Consider the following 19,297-nt stretch of genomic DNA (forward strand, 5'->3'; position numbering starts at 1 on the left):
AGCTATAATAATATTCAAAGGGGAGCCCAGCAGCAGCTGTGCAGCACTGCCTTGCCAGGAATCATTAAAACAAAACCTTTTTGCACAAAAGAGGGGTGTAATTAAATAGATGGGCTCACCCCCACCCCCACCCACACCCTTGTGTGCTAAAATGCATGCTATCGGCAGTGTAGACACTAAAGCACTCAGGTGCGCAAAGCCGTGTCTTCGCCTTGTTCCCATTTGATTCCCTCTCTGATTTCTCTGGAGAGGGAAATTCCTCTACCGAAGATTCCCACCACCCCCAGCCGAAAACAAACAAAAAGAAACAACCTCAAGAGGGCTGGGCAAAAGATACAAAGCTTTTCAAGGCGGTGGGACTCCTCCTCTTGACAACTGACTTCTCCTTTAAATGTCTGCAAAGGCAGGCTCCAGCTAGAGTTGCTTTTGTGGCTGCTGGGGGAAAGTCTGTTCTCCTTCAGGATGGGGCACTGGCTTCTCCGAGGCTCACCGACCACATGCACCAGTTAAAGCAGGCAGTTCCTATGCGTCCTCTTTTCTGAGCCTCCCACTGCAGTGCTGATTTTTGTGCTTCCTTCTGGAAACCTTTCCTCTACCTAATGCCGGCTAAGAGGCCAGGCAGAGACGGGGCTCAGCCAGCACGTGTGGCCGTGAGGAGAAGCAAAGCGGAGGGGCAGGCTGCGTGGCCAGCTCTCAGAGGAGCAGTTGAAGCTGTGAGGCTGCTACAGTGAGAGCCTTGGCAGAGTCCTGCTCCCGGCAGTGCCCTGGAGGGGTGGAGGGTGTCTGCATCCAGGATGAGGAGGTCTCCAGAAGTGGTTGTCATGTGAGCTGGCTATGAGAAATTGGAGCGGATTCCTGAGCAGAGTGCCACCTGCCTGGGGTCTGAAGACAGGAGGGCAGGAGTGTTGCTGTGCATGGAGCCGGTGAAGAAGGCCCCCCGATGTCTGCTTTGCTGGTGGTCTGGGCTGTGCTCCTGCCCTCAGGGTTCACCAGCTACCTGACCAGCGGAGGGACGTCATGGCGACATTGCACAGGTAGGAGCAGCTTGTCATGGGGGTTAGTACAAGTTGTTTGATAAGCAATTATTAGCCATCTTGCTGGGGGGGGGGGGAACAGGGTGTGGAGGAGCTTGCATCCCACCTTCCAACCTCTGCACTCAACGCTGCCCTTCCAAATCTGGGAGATAATCACAAACGTGTCAAACATTCCTCCTCTGGAAGAGCCTCAGCTGCAGTCCAGGGACCCTGATGTGGAACTACACCCAGCATGACTCAGCCATTGACAATGTCCTCCGGCCCTCACCCTTCAGCGCTGACTTTGACATAGGGTCAAATGAAGCTGGCGGACATGCCAGATATTTTGGGTCTGCCATGAGAGCCCACGAGTCCTGTTTGCCCGGGAATTTGATCCGGCAAAGTGGCCTAATCCGCACTCAGAGGCACAGCTGGGTTTGTTTCCTTCTCCCTCGAGGATCTTGTGCTGCCCCTCTGGACAGTTTGCTTTGCTTTAGCTTGGCTTCCAGTCACAACGATCGGCAACCTCAATTCAATGGCACTTGGAGTTTTTGGTGAAAAAAAATCCCTATGCCGTAACCTATGGATGGAAATTTGTAAAAGCGGGCGGGGCATCTGACTGAGCCAGAATTAAGTGAACTGCTGGGTCTGCTTGTGGGCTTTTGGCTCTGCAATTTATTAAAGATGACCTGATTTCTCTGCTAACGAGCTGGCTTCGGCACCATGCCAAGTATTGTGATGAATAGCATGTGCCCTGCCATTCATCCAACGACCTCCACTAAAAATAAGGGAGGAAATCAGGCAGTCCGGGCCTGGAGTATTACAGCTGCCATTGGCAGGGGGCTGCAGAAGAGGTGGCCAATAGTTACATGGATTTAATCTGCCAGGATATACTGTTGTCTCCGTGGCCTGTATTGCTGTAGGGGGAATGTGCAAGGGTTGTAAGCATGGGACGGAGGCAACTGCCAGCCACCTGGATTTGCTGGTGTAAAATGGGCGTGGAGCTATTGACGGTGACAAGGGCTTTGTTTGGGCCAGCTAGAGCCATTTTAGAACCCAGCCCAAATGTCCTCCATCCTGAACTGTCGTCATAGCAACCAATCTGGGTGCTCATCTGGCCCTCTGAGCATTGCCATCATTAATGGGACTTGATCCTTGCAGTCCCTGCCTCCCGGGGTGTTTGGTCCCCATTTAGTAGGCAGGGAACCACGACACAGGGCGGATGATATCACTTAGCAAGGTCACCCGGGAAGTCCATGGCTGAGGTGAGAATGAAAGCTGGGTCTCCCAAGGTCCTAGCCCTTCACCCATCTTTCCAGTAGGGGCTAGTTCCAATTTCTCCCATCAGCAAATTTCCCCAGGGACTCTGGAGTCCCATGCTGCAAGGTGACAGCTGACAAAGACAGAGTTCCTGGTAGGGCCGTGGTTGCTGGGAGTGGGCATGCTGGATGGGGGCATGGAAGCGGGGGAAGAGTGGGCAATATATAGCACATGGTAGAGGAGGAGGAGTGGCCTTTGTGGGGCTGCCACCTTGTTCTCCAGTGGTGTCCTCTGCTTGTAGAAACCCATGAATACAGCGTGGCAGGGACAAGACTGGCTGCCCATGTGCGGGAGGAGAGCTGCAGGGGAATACAGCTGGGGGGGATCAGGACTCAGGCAGGTGGGGAGGAGTGTGTGGAGGGGTGTGCAGGGTGGGACGGGGACTCTGGCTGGATGCTGCTGGGGGGCAGAGGGACGGAGTGTGGGGAGGGGGATCTGAACCAGCACTGTGATGGAGCCAAGACGGGGCCTGTGGCTGGGCAGCTGGGGAAAGGAAAGACTGCTGAGTGGAACGGGGACGCAGGGAGGCGAGTCGGTGATGGGGACTGGCCATGATGATGGAGGATGGGCAGTGGGGTGGGAGCAGGACTGGCAGTGCTTTGTGCTCAGGGTGGTCCCTAGCCCCCCTGGCAGGAGACCTGCCGTGGGGAGCCAGTGGGCAAAGGGAAGGCCGAGCATTTCTGCTGCACAGCAGCCACAGCTGATTAACTAGTGGGGCCACTTAGCGATGTGTCCCCATGCAGCCAGGCCCCAGCAGTGCCCCTGCCCCTGAGCTGGGTGTGGGGCAGCAGGGCAGGTGCAGGTGATGATGTCTGCCTATCGCCGTCCCACAGCTGGGGTCTGCCAGCAGCTCAGCCTGAAACCCCATCGCCTCCTTGCTTCACGTGCATGCTGGGTTTACAGTGTTGGGTGCAGCCAGGCTGACATTGGGGTGCTGGGGATCTGGAGGGAGGGGCAGCAGCAGATTGTGTCTTGCTGCTACGTTAGGTGAGAGTAGCCCTGGCGGATGGTGGCTCTCACTCTTCGGACTCTGCACAGACCTGCAAGACACTGCTGGGCCCAAAAGTTTAGTGGCAACACCCTTGTAAACGCCACAGTGGATTCTGATCTGCTGTGCATTGTAGGTCCTGTATGAGGCAGGGCTTGAGCCGTGTGCCCATGGCAGGCCCATGCCATTGAGCCCATATGCGCTGGATCAGGTTCACACACCGGGAAGAGGTTTGAATCCCTTTCTGGACAGGCTGTCCCTGGGATCCTTTGCCGTGGCACTGCTGGAGTTAGTCATCTCTGCAAGGGGAAAGGCAGGGCTCATGGTGAGCCCACAAGCCTGAGCCTGCTGCGTAATAACAGTGCAGAGCGTTTATCATCTTTAAGTACTTTGCAGGCACCGAACACCCCTCCCAACAGCCCCGGGAGGTACCTAAGTAGGTGCTATTATCCTCACTTCACAGCTGGGGAAACTGAGGCAGAGATTAAGTGTTTTGCCCAAGGTCACAGAGATGTCGGTGTCAAAGCCAGGGTTAGGCTCCATTCCTGCTGCTCAGGACCAGGCGCACACTCTTGCTTCATGATCATCTTGGAACTGGAGTCAGTTCTGTCCCTGCTGTTCTGGCAGCTAAAGCAAGGAGTGGCGGCTGCATTCACAGTGTGCTCTCTGAACGGATTCGTGACACGCTTAACGCAAGGTCTAAATGAAAACACTAAGAACGGAAAGGTAAGGAAAGCAGCCCTCAATACCCAGGCCCTGCCCAGACAGCGCCAGCGTCCTTGCAGGGAATGGGTAACACGACCCAATTCATATTGCAATATTGCAGGGTGGATGTTTCTAATTGAAGAGATTGCCCCCAACATGACAGCTGGGAGTGGGAGCAAAGAACAAAGTGTGGTAGGGGGTGGGGATAAAGGGGAGAGAACAGGGACAGAGTTGCAGCGGTGCTGGGGCAGGCTGGTAGCATTGCAATTCGGAGAGCATCTTCTGGTGAGCTTGCTGTGCCCCGGGTGCCGTTCTAGTGCTGCCCCTAGGATGCGGGGGGAGCTGCTAGGGGATCCCATTCACAGAACCTTCTCCACAACTCTACTTCCGCATATAGGGCGGAGACCCCGAGGGGCGGGAGGGGCAGAGATGGGGAGGGGGCTGGGAGGAGACCATTTTTATGCCAATGTTACGTCACTCAGCTCTCAGGGGGTTTGATGGCCCACGGAGGCAGGTGTGCATCTCAACTGGGGGAGGAGGCCTAGCAGCCCAAGGCCACACCCACTCGCTGTAGCGCTGTGACCAGTGAGCAGAGAACTTCAACACAAGGTGGTATCCCCCGCCTGCAGGACCTGCTCTGCAGCTGGGCTGGGGCCCGTGCCTAGGCCAAGGGAAGGGCATGGGAGCTCTGAGGGGTGACGCTCAGAGGAGTGAGCTGGAGTGACACCCGCGGGAGGCAAGGGACACTGCTTGGAGTGGCGGGAGCAGGGCAGGGAGCTGGCACCCCGAGGGCTGGGAGTGGTGCTGGCGGTGCCCTTCCTGGAGGCCGGTTCTGCACCCAGCTTCTGTTGCATCTTGCATTTTTGGTCTGAAATGCCCCGACTGGGGGAGGAGAGAGGAGGAACAGCGCATAAAGGGTGAATCAGAGCGCAAAGGACATGGGGTTTCCTAGATATACCCCTAGAAACGCTTAGCCGGCTCTCTGCTTGGTCTGTCTCATGGTGGTTTGAGCTCCCGGTTGGGCAGCTCTGGAGCACTCAAGGCAGGCTGGGAACTGGGTTTCCTGGCCCGTGAATGTTTCTGCGATTTCAGGTTTTCTTGTTCTTTGTCAGGACGGAAGCGCGAGCTGAGCCGAGCCAATAGTCCTGTGATTCAGGCACTCACCTGGGCTGTGTGGGACCCAGGTACAAGAGCCAGCGATCCCTGATTCAGACCAGGCCCTTGAACCTGGCTCCTCCATATCCCAGGTGCCTGCCCCAGCCCCCTGGATGCTGGCTGGTCTAGAGAAGGTGACTGTCTTTCTCTGGCCACAGATTCCTCCCTGGCCCTGAAGCAAATTTAGTCCAGACTGTCGCATTCCTGCCAAACAATTGTTCTGACAAACTGGCATTTGACAAGGAGATGTGGGAGTCGGGGGGAATGGGACTGCCTGGGCCAAAAGCCAGGGAAGGGATGGTGCGGGGAGGCTGAGATTGGATGAGGAGACCAAGGAGGGAGTCTGGGTCTGGGAGCCAGTGGTGGGGGAGGGGAAAGACTGATTGAGCCAAGAGTTGTGAGCGGGGAACTGGGACCAGCTGGGCAAGGGGAATGGGATTGGGATGTGAAGCCTGAGAGTGGAGACTGGTCCTGGGTAGGCAAGGTTAATGGGACTGAAAGAAGGAGCCAGTGGTGGGGAAGAGCCAGGATTGGGACAGGGACAGATTGGAGGTGACAGGGCAGAAGGGGAAAATGGGCAGAAGAGCACACTCCTCTCCGGAGCATGAAATGGAACCTCAGATGCCTATGAACTGGGATTGGCTGTGAAACCTACTGGCATCCAGATGGCAAAGTGCGTGTCTTGCCCCCTTTTATGCTGGTCCACACAGAGGATAACAACCTACTACTTCTCTCAGGTACTCTGTTAGCTCAAGCGGCAGAGCTCTGTGCCGTGGATCTAATGGTTCCAACCCTGCTGATTAATCAATATGATGCCACAAGATGGAATTTCTGTTTTTCAGTTTGCTTTGTTAAAAATCTAGGAAATTACCCACACAACAACTATGTTAAAAGCACCTGATTAAGGTAGCTAGGGTCAACTTTAAGTTTGCCTTTGCAAACTTAATTTGGCCCTCTGGGGTATATGCATTATGAGACAGATTTAAATTACATGATCACCTCCTATTTTTTCCACAGGACCCCTACCTCATTCAGGGCACAGGATAGAGTTGCTCTGGGGATAAGTCATGGCGGTGTAGTGAATGAAGCTTTTGTCTGTAGGCCCCGTCTCATTTGTTGCAGAGACTGAAAGGTGATTAGTGAACGAGGCAGGGGTTTGCAGGTAGAGAAAAGGAGGATCTCAAGTTCAGGCAGTTGAATGCTGCCCTGGAGAACTGGATTCTGTGCCTGCCTCTGCCACAGAATTCCTAGGTGTCTCAAATTGAGCCCCCCAAATTAGTGGAAACTTTTGACCTTAATCACTTTGTGCCTCAGTTTCTCAGCTGTAAACTGGGGATAATGCCACCCCCATCATTTCACAGGGCTGTTGTTATAATAAGCTATGAAGCACTTGGATACTATAGTGATGAGGGCCATAGAAAAGACCATGAGGAGATTAATAATTCTGCCTTTAGAAAATGGTTTGAATAGTTTGCAATAAATAAGTTCTGGGGTCACACCCTGAACAACGAGGAGAATACAAATATTGAATGGCTGCTCATTAAGTGAGCACCATCCATCCTGTGCACTGAATGAGGCAGGTGTCCTGTGGAAAAAAAGACTATGTGATTATGTCATTAAAGACCATATCATAATGCACACACACAAGGGGGCCACATTCAGGTTGCACGGACAACATTAATTATGGCATTTCCTATCTGTTGACTTCACAACCTTACTAATGTTCTTTTCATGCAATTATTTTGTGTGTAAAATATTTAATATTATAAAAATGAAACCTTTCAATAAGGTCATTTTAATCTTTCCCAATCAAAACGTTTTGGAATTTCCATTCTAGGAAATTTTCCAAATTTCAACTTTTCCTCCCGATTTGGACCAAAAACCAATTTGGAAAGTTTTGAATTTCCCCGGGACGGAAATTCTGTTTTCTGGGCAGCTGTAACACTTTGATTGTCCGTACCCTAAAGAGCTGACAATCTCGCTGTTACATGTTTGTGCTGTGCCTAGCACAATGAGGCCCTGAGCCAGGACTGAGGCCACGAGAGGTCATTGTAATACAAATAAGACAGCCTCTTTCAGTGACTTGTAGTTCTATTCTACTCACAAAAATGACCATGGCTGTATGCAGTGTAGGGGTAGCTGTGTCAGTCCTATGATCATAGAGACAAGGTGGGTGAGGTCATATCTTTTATTGGACCAACTTCTGCTGATGAGAGAGACAAAAATGTCCAGTAAAAGACATTACTTCACCCACCTTGTCTCACAAAAATGACCAGACTGGTTTGAGTGCAGGCAATATTTGCTGTCTGCATTGGCAAGCACGGCTCTAAATACAATAACACATTCAGCCAATCCCTTATGCACTGAAATGCACCTATTTTCTTGTAAGAGCATTCAGACTTTTTTTTCTTATCTGTGCAATGCTTCCACCCTGGGGAGAATAGTGTTTCTTTTTGCCAAAGGTAAGAGGTAGCTCCCCAGATTTCAAGACATGAAAGCAGCCAGATTTCAAGAGCTTTACACTGACAAACTGCTCTAAACCACCCTAGCTGCTGTTCTAATCATTAATGAGGTTTTGTGTAATCACCAGCTGTGTTTTAATAATTAACAGTACCTGTAATGTGGGAGCTGAACCAAAACACAAATCCTTGTCTTTGGTTTTAATTGAAGATCAACTTGAAGGGATGGTGGCTTTCCATCATATTAAAATCTGACTGCAAGCTATGGAAAGCTTGGGTGCAAGAACAGCTCCCATTAATACAACTTATGAAACTCCTCATTCCAGATGCATAGCGCTATGGGAAATGAACTTTGGATGATTCATCTGCACAAGGCAGCTGTGATTAGGGAAAGAATCCATGAGCTGCTACCAGCTGATGGCTCTGTAAATCCATACAGAGCTGGGAACCCAGTCCTAAGCCTCTGGTTCTTCAGAAGTACAGATGTCTCCCACGTGAGCCAAAGAAGATCACCCTCTGCTGAGAGTTGGCTGGCCACAGGAGAACATCACAGCCCAGGCCCACCGCTGACAGAAATTCTGGGCCCCAGGGCAGAATAGTCAATGGGTCTCCCACACGTGCACAAGTCGCGCCCGCACGGATGTGGCCCGCCTGACATTTGGGCGGTGCTGCGTCTGCGCTGACTGGTGCCCAGCGAGCTGCCAGCTCCGCTGCTGGTGCCCAGTGAGCTGCTGGCTGCGCTGCTGGGCCTGCTCTTCTGGCACGGCCAGGGCTTCCACATGCCCGCCTGGTGGGGTTGCCAACTGTCTAATTGCGCAAACCCAAAGACCCTTGCCCTGACCCCTACCCCACACCTTCCCTGAAACCATGCCCCTGTCCCACCCCTTCTCTGAGGCCCCGCCCCTGCTCACTCCATCCCCCCTCCCTCACTCACTTTCACCAGGCTGGGGCAGGGGGTCGGGGTGTGGGGTGCAGGTTCTGGGAGGGAGTTTGGGTGTGGGAAAGGGTGAGGGGTCGGGCTTTGGGAGGAGTTTTGGTGCGAGGTGCAGGCTCTGGGCTGGGGCAGGGGGTTGGCGCTGGCCAATGGGAGCTGCGGAGTTGGTGCACAGGGTGGGGGCAGCGCGCAGAGACCCCGTCCCCAGGGACTGCAGGGATGTGCCGGCCACTTCCGGAAGCAGCACAGAGCAAGGGCAGGAAGGAAGCCTGCCTTTGCCCTGCTGTGCTGCTGGCGGTGGCTGGGGGCCCCCTGGGCCCTTTTAAATTGCCTGGGCAATTGTCCCCTTTCTCTCCCCCCCCCCCCGCCCCGTAAGTGGGCCTGTCATAGCCTCAGACACATACAAAGTTGGTGCATGCATTTGGCTGGGATCTTCTGTATTGGCCTAGCTTTGGTCCTATTGAAGTCAGCGGGCATTTTACTATTGACTTCAACAGGAGTTAAGTTAGGTCAGTGGTTCTCAAACTGTGGGTTGGGACCCCAAAGTGGGTTGCGACCCCATTTTAATGGGGTTGTCACGGCTGACTTAGCCTGAGCCCCACTGTCTGGGGCCGAAGCCTGAGGGCTTTGGTTTCCCCTCCACCCCCACACCCCCGGGCAGCAGGGCTTTGGCCCCCCCACCTGGGGTGGCAGTAATCAGGCATGCTCAGGCCTCGGTCCCCCCTCCTGGGGTTGTGTAGAAGGGGGTTGCGGTGCAATGAAGTTTGAGAACCCCTGAGTTAGGTCATTGCTGAGCCCACCCTACTGTTAGGTCAGACTGTGCAGCGAAGTCAAAGCTGCCTCACTGCTAATGCAGCAAGCAGTGAAATGCTTTGGGCAACAAGCAGCAAAACATGAGATGCCATTGCAGGCTGGATTGCCAGTTATTAGATCCAAGCAAAGCATCAGGACCCTCCAGGATCTTGGCATTGGCCAAGGCTGAGCTGATAGGCTCCCGTTGCCAAGGCACAGGAAAGATGTGGCGCTGCCCCACCCACCCATCCTTGAGGTGCTGGGCTCTGGAACGATACTCTGCAGGCTCGCACTGGTGTGGCTCCTAATCTGTTGTTCTAACACCTCCATTTTCTGCTCAGCTCATTTCTTGCCTGCAGAGGGGGTGGGGTGGCCAGGTGCCCAGTTTTCGACTGGAAAGTCTGGTTGAAAAGGGGACCTGACAGTGTCCAGTTAGATCTACTGACCGGACACCCAAAGTCCAGTTACTGTGGGTGGGGGAGGCGGTGAGGTGCTGGGTCATCATCCACGCCAGCCCCTACTCAGCTGGGGACACTTCCTACCTGTGTTGGGTGGCTGCAGCTCCCAGCCCCGGCTCCACAGGCAAGTTCCTCCCCACCTGTGTAGGTGGGGGGAAAGTGGGGCAAGAGCAATGAGTGATGGGAAAGAAGAGTGAATGGGGGTGGGGCCTTGGGGGCAGGGGCTGGGCCTCAGGGGAAGAGGTGGGGCAGGGTCTTGGGGGGAAGAGGCAGGGCAGGGAAGGTTCCGGCACTCCTGCTGGAGAGTCTAGTTTTTAAATATTACAAACTTGGCAACCCTACTGCAGAATCATTTCACATGGCACCTCTTTTCTACTTGTTCTGCAAAGCTCCATGGGTTCCCCAAGGAGACAGAGCAAATCCAAATCTGTTGTAAGAGGCATCAGATCCTGCTGAAGTCTCTGGGTCGTGTTCAGTAGTGGTGTAAGCTACCCATCAGCTGTGCATGGGTCACAAAATGCTACCCCCCGGGTGGTAGAGAATTCTGATTGGATAGTGTTTTACTTGTCCGAGTCTCAATGACTAAACAAGCTGCAAGGCAGTTGGAGATCCAGCCCTTAGCACCGATTCATAGTTACACAGATGTTAAGGTCAGAAGGGACCATCAGATCATCTAGTCTGACTGCCTGTGTAACACAGGCCAGAGAGCATCACCCAGTGATTACTGCATGGAGCCCATAATGTTGGTTGAGTTGGAGTGTATTTCTGAGGGTGCGACTGCAGCAGGCATAGACAGCTAGCTGACTCAGGGCCTGGAGCAGTGGAGAACAGGCTTCAGTACAGGCTAACCACCAAGTAATTAGCCAGGGGTCTGAGCAGGTTCATACAGCCCACACTGAAGAGTGCTCTCTGCACTGCTAGCCGTATGTGAGCTAGCTCAGGTAGATCTACTCCAGCTGCATACCGCGTGACTGCAACACAGGCCTACCCATAGAGAGACAGCCATTGTTCTCTGGAAGAAAAGTGTACCTAACTGTGTGACCCTCCCAGACCAGAGGCTGTGGGGAAGGGCTGGAATTTGATGGTAGCTAGGTAGAGCTGAGTAAATTCAGGGAGTGGACTGGGAGAGATTTTCCCACAATCATTGATTTGAATTCAAACACAAATTCAATTTCAGCCTTGTTCATGACCCTTCGCAGCTGGCTTGCCATGAACATTTAAGCAGCCAAGGCTTAGCATAAATAGCAGCTAAAAGCAAATGTTAAGCTTGAATGCACGCATTTTAGCTAAAAGGGAATTTTGAATTGTAATTTGTTTGAATTGTACATTTGGTGTCTCATTACATAAATTAGGGGGCAGGAATAATAGCCTGTGACTTACGATATTAACCATCGTGGAGCCATATTCCAAGTTCAAATGCAGATTATTTCCAACCGAGTGTTCATGAGCTCTTCATATAAGGAAAATAGCCAGGAAGAAATGAGCAAGGAGTTTGGTGTAATGCATGCAGTCAAAAACCCTGTGATTTGTTTGCTAACCTTTTACCAGCAGAAGAAGAGGTGAAATTCAACAAATAATGTGTTCACTCATAACCCAACTAAATATTGGGTGCTCCACTAGGAACCTGGGAACTTCTCTGTTTAATTGGATTATGGAAAGCAGGACAAATTTGTATGAAAAATGTGAATTTCATTCCCTAAAATGTAACCAGTTCAAAGGGAGGCTACACCACAGAGCCGACAAACCCCAAAGCAACAAGAATGGCTGCGTCCCAGAATGGTGAGAAATTGAACCTGGAATGGTAACCAGGGTCATCTCCTTGGTGTCACAGAGTGCTGCCAGCCAGCCAGCCCAGCTGCTCCACAGAAGAGGTTTAGGTTTCCCCAGTGCCTGGGGAGTTTTATTTCACTCTGATCTCCTGGTGCTGGCCCACTGGAAATGCATGGAGACTCACACGGAGTAGCATCATACTCAACTGCGTTTAGTGAGCCTGCTCTCTGAGCAAGGTGCTACTCCCCGGGAGTAAGGGGATCAGAATCTGCCCCATTGCGGGTAGAAAATATTCACTTGCTACAGACACCTGGAGAATCTCACATTGAATTCTGGGAGTTTCTGAAGCAGGTACTAGTAAGCTCTTTGGGGCGGGAGGGTCTCTTCGTTCTGAGTTTGTACAGTTCCTAGCACAACGGGGTCCTTGGCCATGATGTGGGCTCCATGGCATTACAGTAATACAAATAATAATAATAATATCTTCTCCTACAAGCAGGAGCCAGTAAATACCAAAGCCAGGCAAGCTCGCTGTCTAGCACAGTTCTGCTGAAAGGTATCTTCACCTTAAAAGCATCGGTGTAGCTGAGGGTGGGAGGAACATCAATGCACCAGATTCTGTGCAACGAACAGATCTTTACTCAAGTGCACAACCAGTGCAAACACTCTAGTCTGATCTGCCTTTGTTATACAAAGAACGTTGTCAGGGACGCCGACAGTAATTAAGAAAAATTGGACCGATGTGATGCTGATGCCGGTTAATAGGTGAAGCACCCGGGCAAAGTTTGCTCCTTTGCAGTTGCTCCACAGCACGATATTTGTGAAGAGATCAGACGGCGGGTGCTCTTAACTGGCTACAATTCAGCATTGCTGGCATGGGTTTGAAGCGCTGCAGACAGGTTGTGTGTGGCCAGGCTGATGTCTGCACTTCCCAGCTGTACCCAATCAAAGGCTGTCTGCTCGCTGAGTTTTTCAGTGGGGGGATACCCTGAGGCCACGTGTGCGTTGCTTTCTTCTCCGAGGAGATGTCAGTTCTTTAACAACGATGTCCTATGGCCGGGTGGGTGGGTGGATGCATAATTAGGGATGAGCCAAAAAACCTGGAACCTCCAAAGCAGAGGTGTAGCGAGCGCCCTCCGTACCCTCCGACCGGAGGGGGCCCCGCAAGGAAGGGAGCCCCTAAAAGTGGCAAAATAAATACCGCATTCCAGTTTCTGCATTGTAAGGGGCCCCGCCCAGACATATGTTCGGAGGGGGCCACCGTTCGGAGGGGGCCACGTTCTTTGTTGCTACGGCCCTGCTCCAAAGCAAGCTGTTTCAAATTCCAGGGCCATCTGGATTCTGAGCCGCAGATCCAAACCTGCTCCTACGACTTCGGTCTCAGTTCAGATGCAGAAACGTTCAGAGCCCTTTGTGGGATTCTGGGTCTCTGAATCTTCATGAGAGCGGCACAGCTGCCCAGGACTTCCCCCTTTTGACTGAATTCCTGTGGGAATGGCTCCCGAGGCTTTCATGACCTTGATTCTGCACCCAAACCCCAATGCTGCTTGAGCCTCCAGCCTGAATTGTAGCGTAAATCCAGACCTGAACTTCCCCAGATGCAGATGCAGGCTCTGGTTAAGGATGATTTCTAGCCTAAAACTATATCGGGATCCGCACCCCCATCGCCTCTGCCCATCTCTCTGCCTGCCAGACACGCAGTGGGTGAGGTAGTGCTGTACAAAGCATTTACCAGCAGGAGTTTGGGCTGGCGCAGTCCTCCCCAAGGTGTTCTGTGCTTCCAGGAGTCTTTAGAAAGCTGTGTCCCAGGGGGCATGTAAAGCCAGGCACCTCAGTACCATACGTGGAAGACTGTGTTATACTAGGTGTGTGTTGCCCCCTAGTGGCAGCGAAGATATGAGACCCATTGAAGGGAGATGGCTTTTGGCTCGCGAGACAGTGACCAGTAGTTTTGGAAGAGAAGGGCCAGGATTCTAGATCTGGTTCCCTGATACCCCAAGGCATGCTTGATTGGCTAAGTTATTGATTGTTCTAGTCATTGGGCATGTTGTCTGCAGCACACAGATTCAATGCAACGCCACTGAGCAATCCCTAAAGTAGCCGTTATAATGCCAGAATTGCAAGGTCCAATCTCCTGGGCCATTGCAGGGCTGGCAATCAAGTGCTATGTCTCAGCAGGAAGCTGGCCTGATGGGTTGAGAGCTACTGGCTCTTTAACCTGTCCCTGGCACAGGACTGAGCAGCGACTGCCCTGCAATTCAGAGCAGGGTCATTGTTTCCCTGGGGTGGGGAGGGGAAGGAAATGCCCTCTCCCCTGAAGGATGGGAGTAGGGGGCTGAAGAAGGAAAGAAATGTTTTTTAAGCAGTTGTCTGAAGCATCTCACAGGTTTGGGCTGTTGGAGTGAGTCCTGCGGAAGATGGGCAGAGTGCAGGGGCAGTGCTCAAAGGCGCATGACAAATACAGTTTGTCAGCTGTCCATGTACGTGGATATCACCAATCAGAGGTGGAGCTGAGCCTGACTTTCCCTCTTGGGGATTCTGAATGGTGTGGGCAGCATTAGTTTACGGCCAGGGATCCATGGGAAAGACATGCTAGATCAGAGCTTCCCTGGCCACTCTGATGCAGGTCCCACAGTGGAGGGAAGGGAGAAGCCACTTTCCATCAACACCCCTCCCCATGGTGAACTCTCTATCATCAGGGCATCTGTGCCAGCAGAGACTGAAGTGGATCATGGGCTGATCCTTGGCCCCAGTGCGTAGGGGGGAGATAATTATCTGAAATGTATTAGCAGTGATTTTTCTATCCCTCCAAGCACAGCTGAACTCCGGGTTCCAAGCAGATATTGTTTCCCATGCAGAGTGAACTGGCGCCGCTTCATTGACCAGTCCCATGAGTTAAAAAGCATTCTTAATCCTTTGTGGTGAGGTAGGAAACTCGCCCCACCAATGTATTTTTTTGAGGGGAGGGGTTATCTCCTAAGTATCAGGGATAGCCATGGCTGGAGATGGGACACTAGCAGGGTGGGCCAGGGCTCTGAGATGGCACTGGGCATTCTCTCTCTGATGCGTGGCTGGCTGGGTCTTGCTCACATGCCCAGGGTCTAACTGATTGCCATGTGGGGTCGAGAAGGAATTTTCCCCCAGGTCAGATTGGCAGTGACCTCGGGGGGTTTCACCTTCCTTTGCAGTGTGTGGGTGCGGGTCACTTGTCAGGATTATCTGGATATCTCTCACTGAATCATTCCTGCCAGTGCAGGGGTCTCAGGCATTGGTGCACCCAGTCTCTCTGTTCTCTGCCTGTGGCACACAATAGTTTAGTCTCCTTTGGACTGTAATCTTTTGGGCTAATTCAGGTTGTTGGGCTTAGTGTGCGGGTGGCTGAACTGTGCCCAAAGTGTGGGGGCCCCTCTCAGAATCTGGGAGCAGCAGCTTTGGTAAGACGGTGCTGGAAGTGTCCCCCGGAGCCCCCAGCTCAATTGAAACTCTAGTTTTTTTTGGCCAGGTCTGCAATCCCTTGTGCCCTCTCCCCACTTCAAGCACTGTGGCTGGGTGGCAATGGGGGCTTGTGCTTTACAGGTCAAATTATGATCTGCTGGCCCCTTCCGGCCTTGAACTCTGTGATCTCTGCAGAATACAGGGCATCAAACAAATCCCTGTCCAGGGCTGTAGAAGTGAGTGGGTGTCACCGCTCATAAGGAATCCAGCCATCTCAAACCAGTGATGGTACAGCGCTGACACCATGCAGCAGCGTGGGGTATGCGTGAGCCATCTGCGCGTGTCGTGATGAGTGCTTGGCCAGGGTCCTTTCTGAGCCCCCGCAATGTGGGAGGCACCTCCCAAAAGCAACTGCAGGCACATCTGCCCAGAGAAGCGCACAGCCTACATCCAAAATGACACAGCAAATTGAGCGTTGAAGTAGACCAGGGGGAGGGGAAGCAGGTGGGTGGAGCTGACTGGTCAGTCCGGGGCATGGCTCTGGTATGGCATGTGCACATGGCATGGCAGCTGTGCTATTGGGGGTTTTGTATGTTACCTCCCCTCCCCCCGCATCTGATCCATCACCCCCCCCCGCCCATTTGTTGGTGATTCCAGCTGGGTGGTTTTAGTTACTGATTTAGCTGAATCGATCTTCTGGTCAAAAAAGCATTTTTCAGGGCTCCCAAACTATTTGTGAATTTGGGCCAAATTCAACAAATGGTTTTTGGCTGAGGGAAAAAAATGAACTTTCTTTTTGAAAAAGTTGACAGGTTTCACTTTGGTCATTTAGAAACAGCTTGTTTGGCCTTTTCATTTGAAACAGGTATTTTGAATTCAAATTTGGTCAATTAAAACCCTCCCCCCCGCCCCCACACACAAAGGGTGAAAAACACCTGAAAACAGCCAATTTGAAATGAAAAACTCAAAAATCATTTTGAATCAACCCAAAATATTTCAGTTGATTCAAAATGAATTTTTATTAGAATTAAAAAAAAAAGGTTTTGAATTAACCAGTTTTTGTTTCTGGTTCAGTACCCAAATAGAAAAATCCATTATTACCTCAGCCCTACTGATGATCTTCATGCCATTGGCAAGGGTGGTGAGCAACCTTAGTGACGTGGCTCTGTGATTTCTCTGGCACAGACCTGCGCCCCCTGGATATTCTCTCGGAAGTGGTTCCGACTAGTGGTGTGAGAAGTGGGATTCGGATGCTCCAAGTGCAGGGGGCACGTGGGTTTCAGTTCTCTGCATCAGCACGCCATGCCCTGAGCTTCCCGGCTTCCCAGATTTTCCTCTACTGTGACCTCTTCCCAGAGGAATTCTCCATCATCATCACCCTGAGGGTCCTCAGCGTCCCACCAAAGGTAAACACCAACCATGCCATGGAGAAGGGCCTGCACCAGGGCCCCGGGTGTGGATGCCCCTCCCCTTTGGTGAATGGTTAGGACCTAAGCCCATATCCAGACCAGAGTTGCACTCCAGTGTCTCAACCACAAGCTCATCCTTCCTACCTGTGAGCTCCCAGTTCTCCAGTGCAATCAATGAGAAAAAAGGTTTGAATGTATAGTCGTCCATGGACAGCTTCCACACCCCAGATGCTGACCTCAGAACTAACCCTTTCCCTGCTCTTTCAGAAAAACGAGTACATCTTCACTGTGATGAAGGAGGAGAGCAACACGGAGCTGGTTGGGCTCAGGTACTCGCTGAACAAACTCCACTTCCTCTTCTGGAGCAGAGAGCTCTCCAATGGCTGGCAGACCCAGGTCACCTTCCAAGGCATCTCCTTAACTGACAACCAGTGGCACACGCTTGTCTTGGCCGTGTCTGGGCAATTCTTCTCCCTGACTGTGGACTGCAGTATCCCCATTGACGTGTATGTATAGTAAGTGCAATTCAGGGGGACCTCCTGGGTGTAGGGCTGGCTGGGGGGAGGTGAAAGCTTTTCAGATGTGGGTGCTCTGCAGGCTTTGCTGTTGCTCTGTCTACTCCTGCCAGCTCACCCTGGCACACGTAACAAAGCAGAGAACCTGGATGCTTCCCAGTGCTGCACAAAGGACAGAACTCTATGTCCTGTCCCTGGCCCTCAGGCAGGGAGTCCTGGAAAGCAGCGTCTTGCTCCAGCTCTCACCAGCCTGGCATTCTCAGAGGATACCCAGCAATGTCAGTAATTTTTTGGAGGACTCAGCTCTCTTTCCCAAGTTTGGAGCCACGCTGCTTGGTACTGGGGGTGACCTGCCTGCCCCAAGAGGAGTTCCACAATCCAGGTTCATGGTCTCCCCTTTTCTGTGCCATTCTGCCATGGAGTTACAAAGAACAGAGCTGGCTGGAGTCCCATCATGCCGGGCTAGAGGCTGTCAGTCACCCTGGACAGGTGCCATGAGGTGGGCAGGGCAGCAGGAGGGTGCACTGGGGCAGCATTGGCAGGGTAAGCTGGGTGGGGGTGGAGGAGATGTTTTGGGAATGGGGAGGTAGGGAATGGAGAAAGGAAGGTGTCTCCTTGCTTTCATCTCATTCCCCCACAATGCTCCACTTCTCTGTTGTTGTTTGTCTTGTCTGTGTTTCAGGCCCAAGGATCTGGTGCTCTGAGCTGTGTTGGGGCTGGCTGGAAAAATGTCACCAAAAGCCAGTTAAAAACAGGGTTTCATTGAAAAATGACTTTTTTTTTTACCTGAAATGCCTGTTTCCAAGGAGTTTTTGGGAAAAAAAATCTAAATGTTCATTTGGAAATAGTGGGGAAAGTTCCCCCCTCCGAAAAAAGGGAGGGGGAGTAAAAGTGTGGGAAAGGGGGGAGCCCTCCCAAAACTGAAATATTTTTGGAATAAAAATGAATTTTTTCTAAATAAAATGAAAAATTTCCATTTTCATTTTGCAATTTTTCATATTAAAATGAAAACCCGAAATCAAGTGAAACATTGGACAGAACACAAACTGTTCATTTTCTTTCCAATATTTTTGCAACCCCTACAAAATGTGTATTGCCCAGCTCCAGAGTTTGTTCAGTGCCCAGGGCAAGATGGATCAGCTGGGGAGAAGGGCCTTTGGGTGCTATTGAAGTATAAATGCTACATAATAATCACCAAACTGGCTGCATGCAGTCCATAGGCTGCTTGGTTCTGCTGGCTGGTGACTTTAGTGTGAGAAGGGTCCACCATTGGCTCCCCCTTTGAGGAGGAGCATTACTGGGCAGGGGAGGGGCTCACCTGTAGCTTGGCTGGCTCAGGAGGAAGGTACTGACCCCAGGGGTGGAAGGTCTGGGGGAGCGGGTGCCTTCCCTGGAGGGAAGGGGATAATCTGGGGCATCCGCAGTGTTACAAATGGGGAGGGAGGATTTGGTAAGCAGATATGAAGGGGAGCAGAAACAGTCTCAGCTTAAGTGATCTCACTGAAGACCTGTGTAGAGGACTTGTCATCTGAAAAGCCGCCGGATGTTCTGTCCAGGTCAGAGTCAACGCAGCCTGTGAGACCTGGTTCTTCCCTAAAATCCAAAGGCAGCATGTTTGTAACTGAGAAAAGGAAAGACTTTAGTGCCCATCACAGAATTACCTTGTGGAACTCTCTGCCACATGAAATCATCATCATCTTTTAGTAGGAGTCCAAATATGAATAGCCATCCTAGCCACTGTCTGAGGCAGGATCCCAGGCTAGATGAGCATTGGTCTGAACTAGTCTGGCAATGCCTGTGTTTCCATTTGTCTTCCTAGCACCTGAGCGCTGTAATTACACGAATCTCCTTAGGCTAGGCAGGCCCAGGGTTGGTCTCTCCAGTCACCTGTTGATGCCATGAAGTTAGCTGCTCTGTGCTCATGTGCCTCTTATTGTAATCCCTCCAGGGTGGTGGATACACCCTTCCCCACGTCCTTGGCCGTGAAGGGATCCAGGTTTTATGTTGGGAGCAGGAGGAGAAGGAAAGGGCTATTCACGGTAAGTGTCACTCGTGGCGTGGGATTGGCTCCGTGTGCTCTGAGAACACGATTATCAGACATAGGGCGGGCTCTGGCTCACCTGGGCTCCAGCGAGATAAGTTAGCAGTGGCAGTGCAGGGTTGCCCCCGTTTCTGGGCCAGAAGCATCATGGGTTTGAGACACACTCTCCTCTCAGGAAGACTGGCCCCAGGTAGCACAGAGTGCCGGACTGTCCTTTGGGAAAGATGGCTGCACATTTCTAAGCCGAGCTCCCAAAGGCGGGGGGAGGGGACCCCGGTTTAAAACTCCTCCATCTGAAAAAGGCTT

General features: G+C 52.0%; 1 protein-coding gene across 1 annotated transcript in view; it reads left to right on the plus strand.

Annotated features, from left to right (window-relative positions):
- The first annotated feature begins 940 nt into the window (after positions 1-940).
- TSPEAR (thrombospondin type laminin G domain and EAR repeats) overlaps positions 941-19,297 on the plus strand; it is a 74,875-nt gene continuing 56,518 nt past the window's right edge. The window contains exons 1-4 of the mRNA XM_026660825.1: positions 941-1,034; positions 16,212-16,432; positions 16,703-16,941; positions 18,899-18,989. Coding sequence (XP_026516610.1) covers positions 941-1,034; positions 16,212-16,432; positions 16,703-16,941; positions 18,899-18,989 — 645 coding nt within the window. The remainder of the gene's footprint in view (positions 1,035-16,211; positions 16,433-16,702; positions 16,942-18,898; positions 18,990-19,297) is intronic.

This window comes from Terrapene carolina, unplaced genomic scaffold (genome assembly GCF_002925995.2).
Source record: "Terrapene carolina triunguis isolate 2854851 unplaced genomic scaffold, T_m_triunguis-2.0 Scaffold837, whole genome shotgun sequence".
Classification (NCBI taxonomy): Eukaryota; Metazoa; Chordata; order Testudines; family Emydidae; genus Terrapene; species Terrapene triunguis.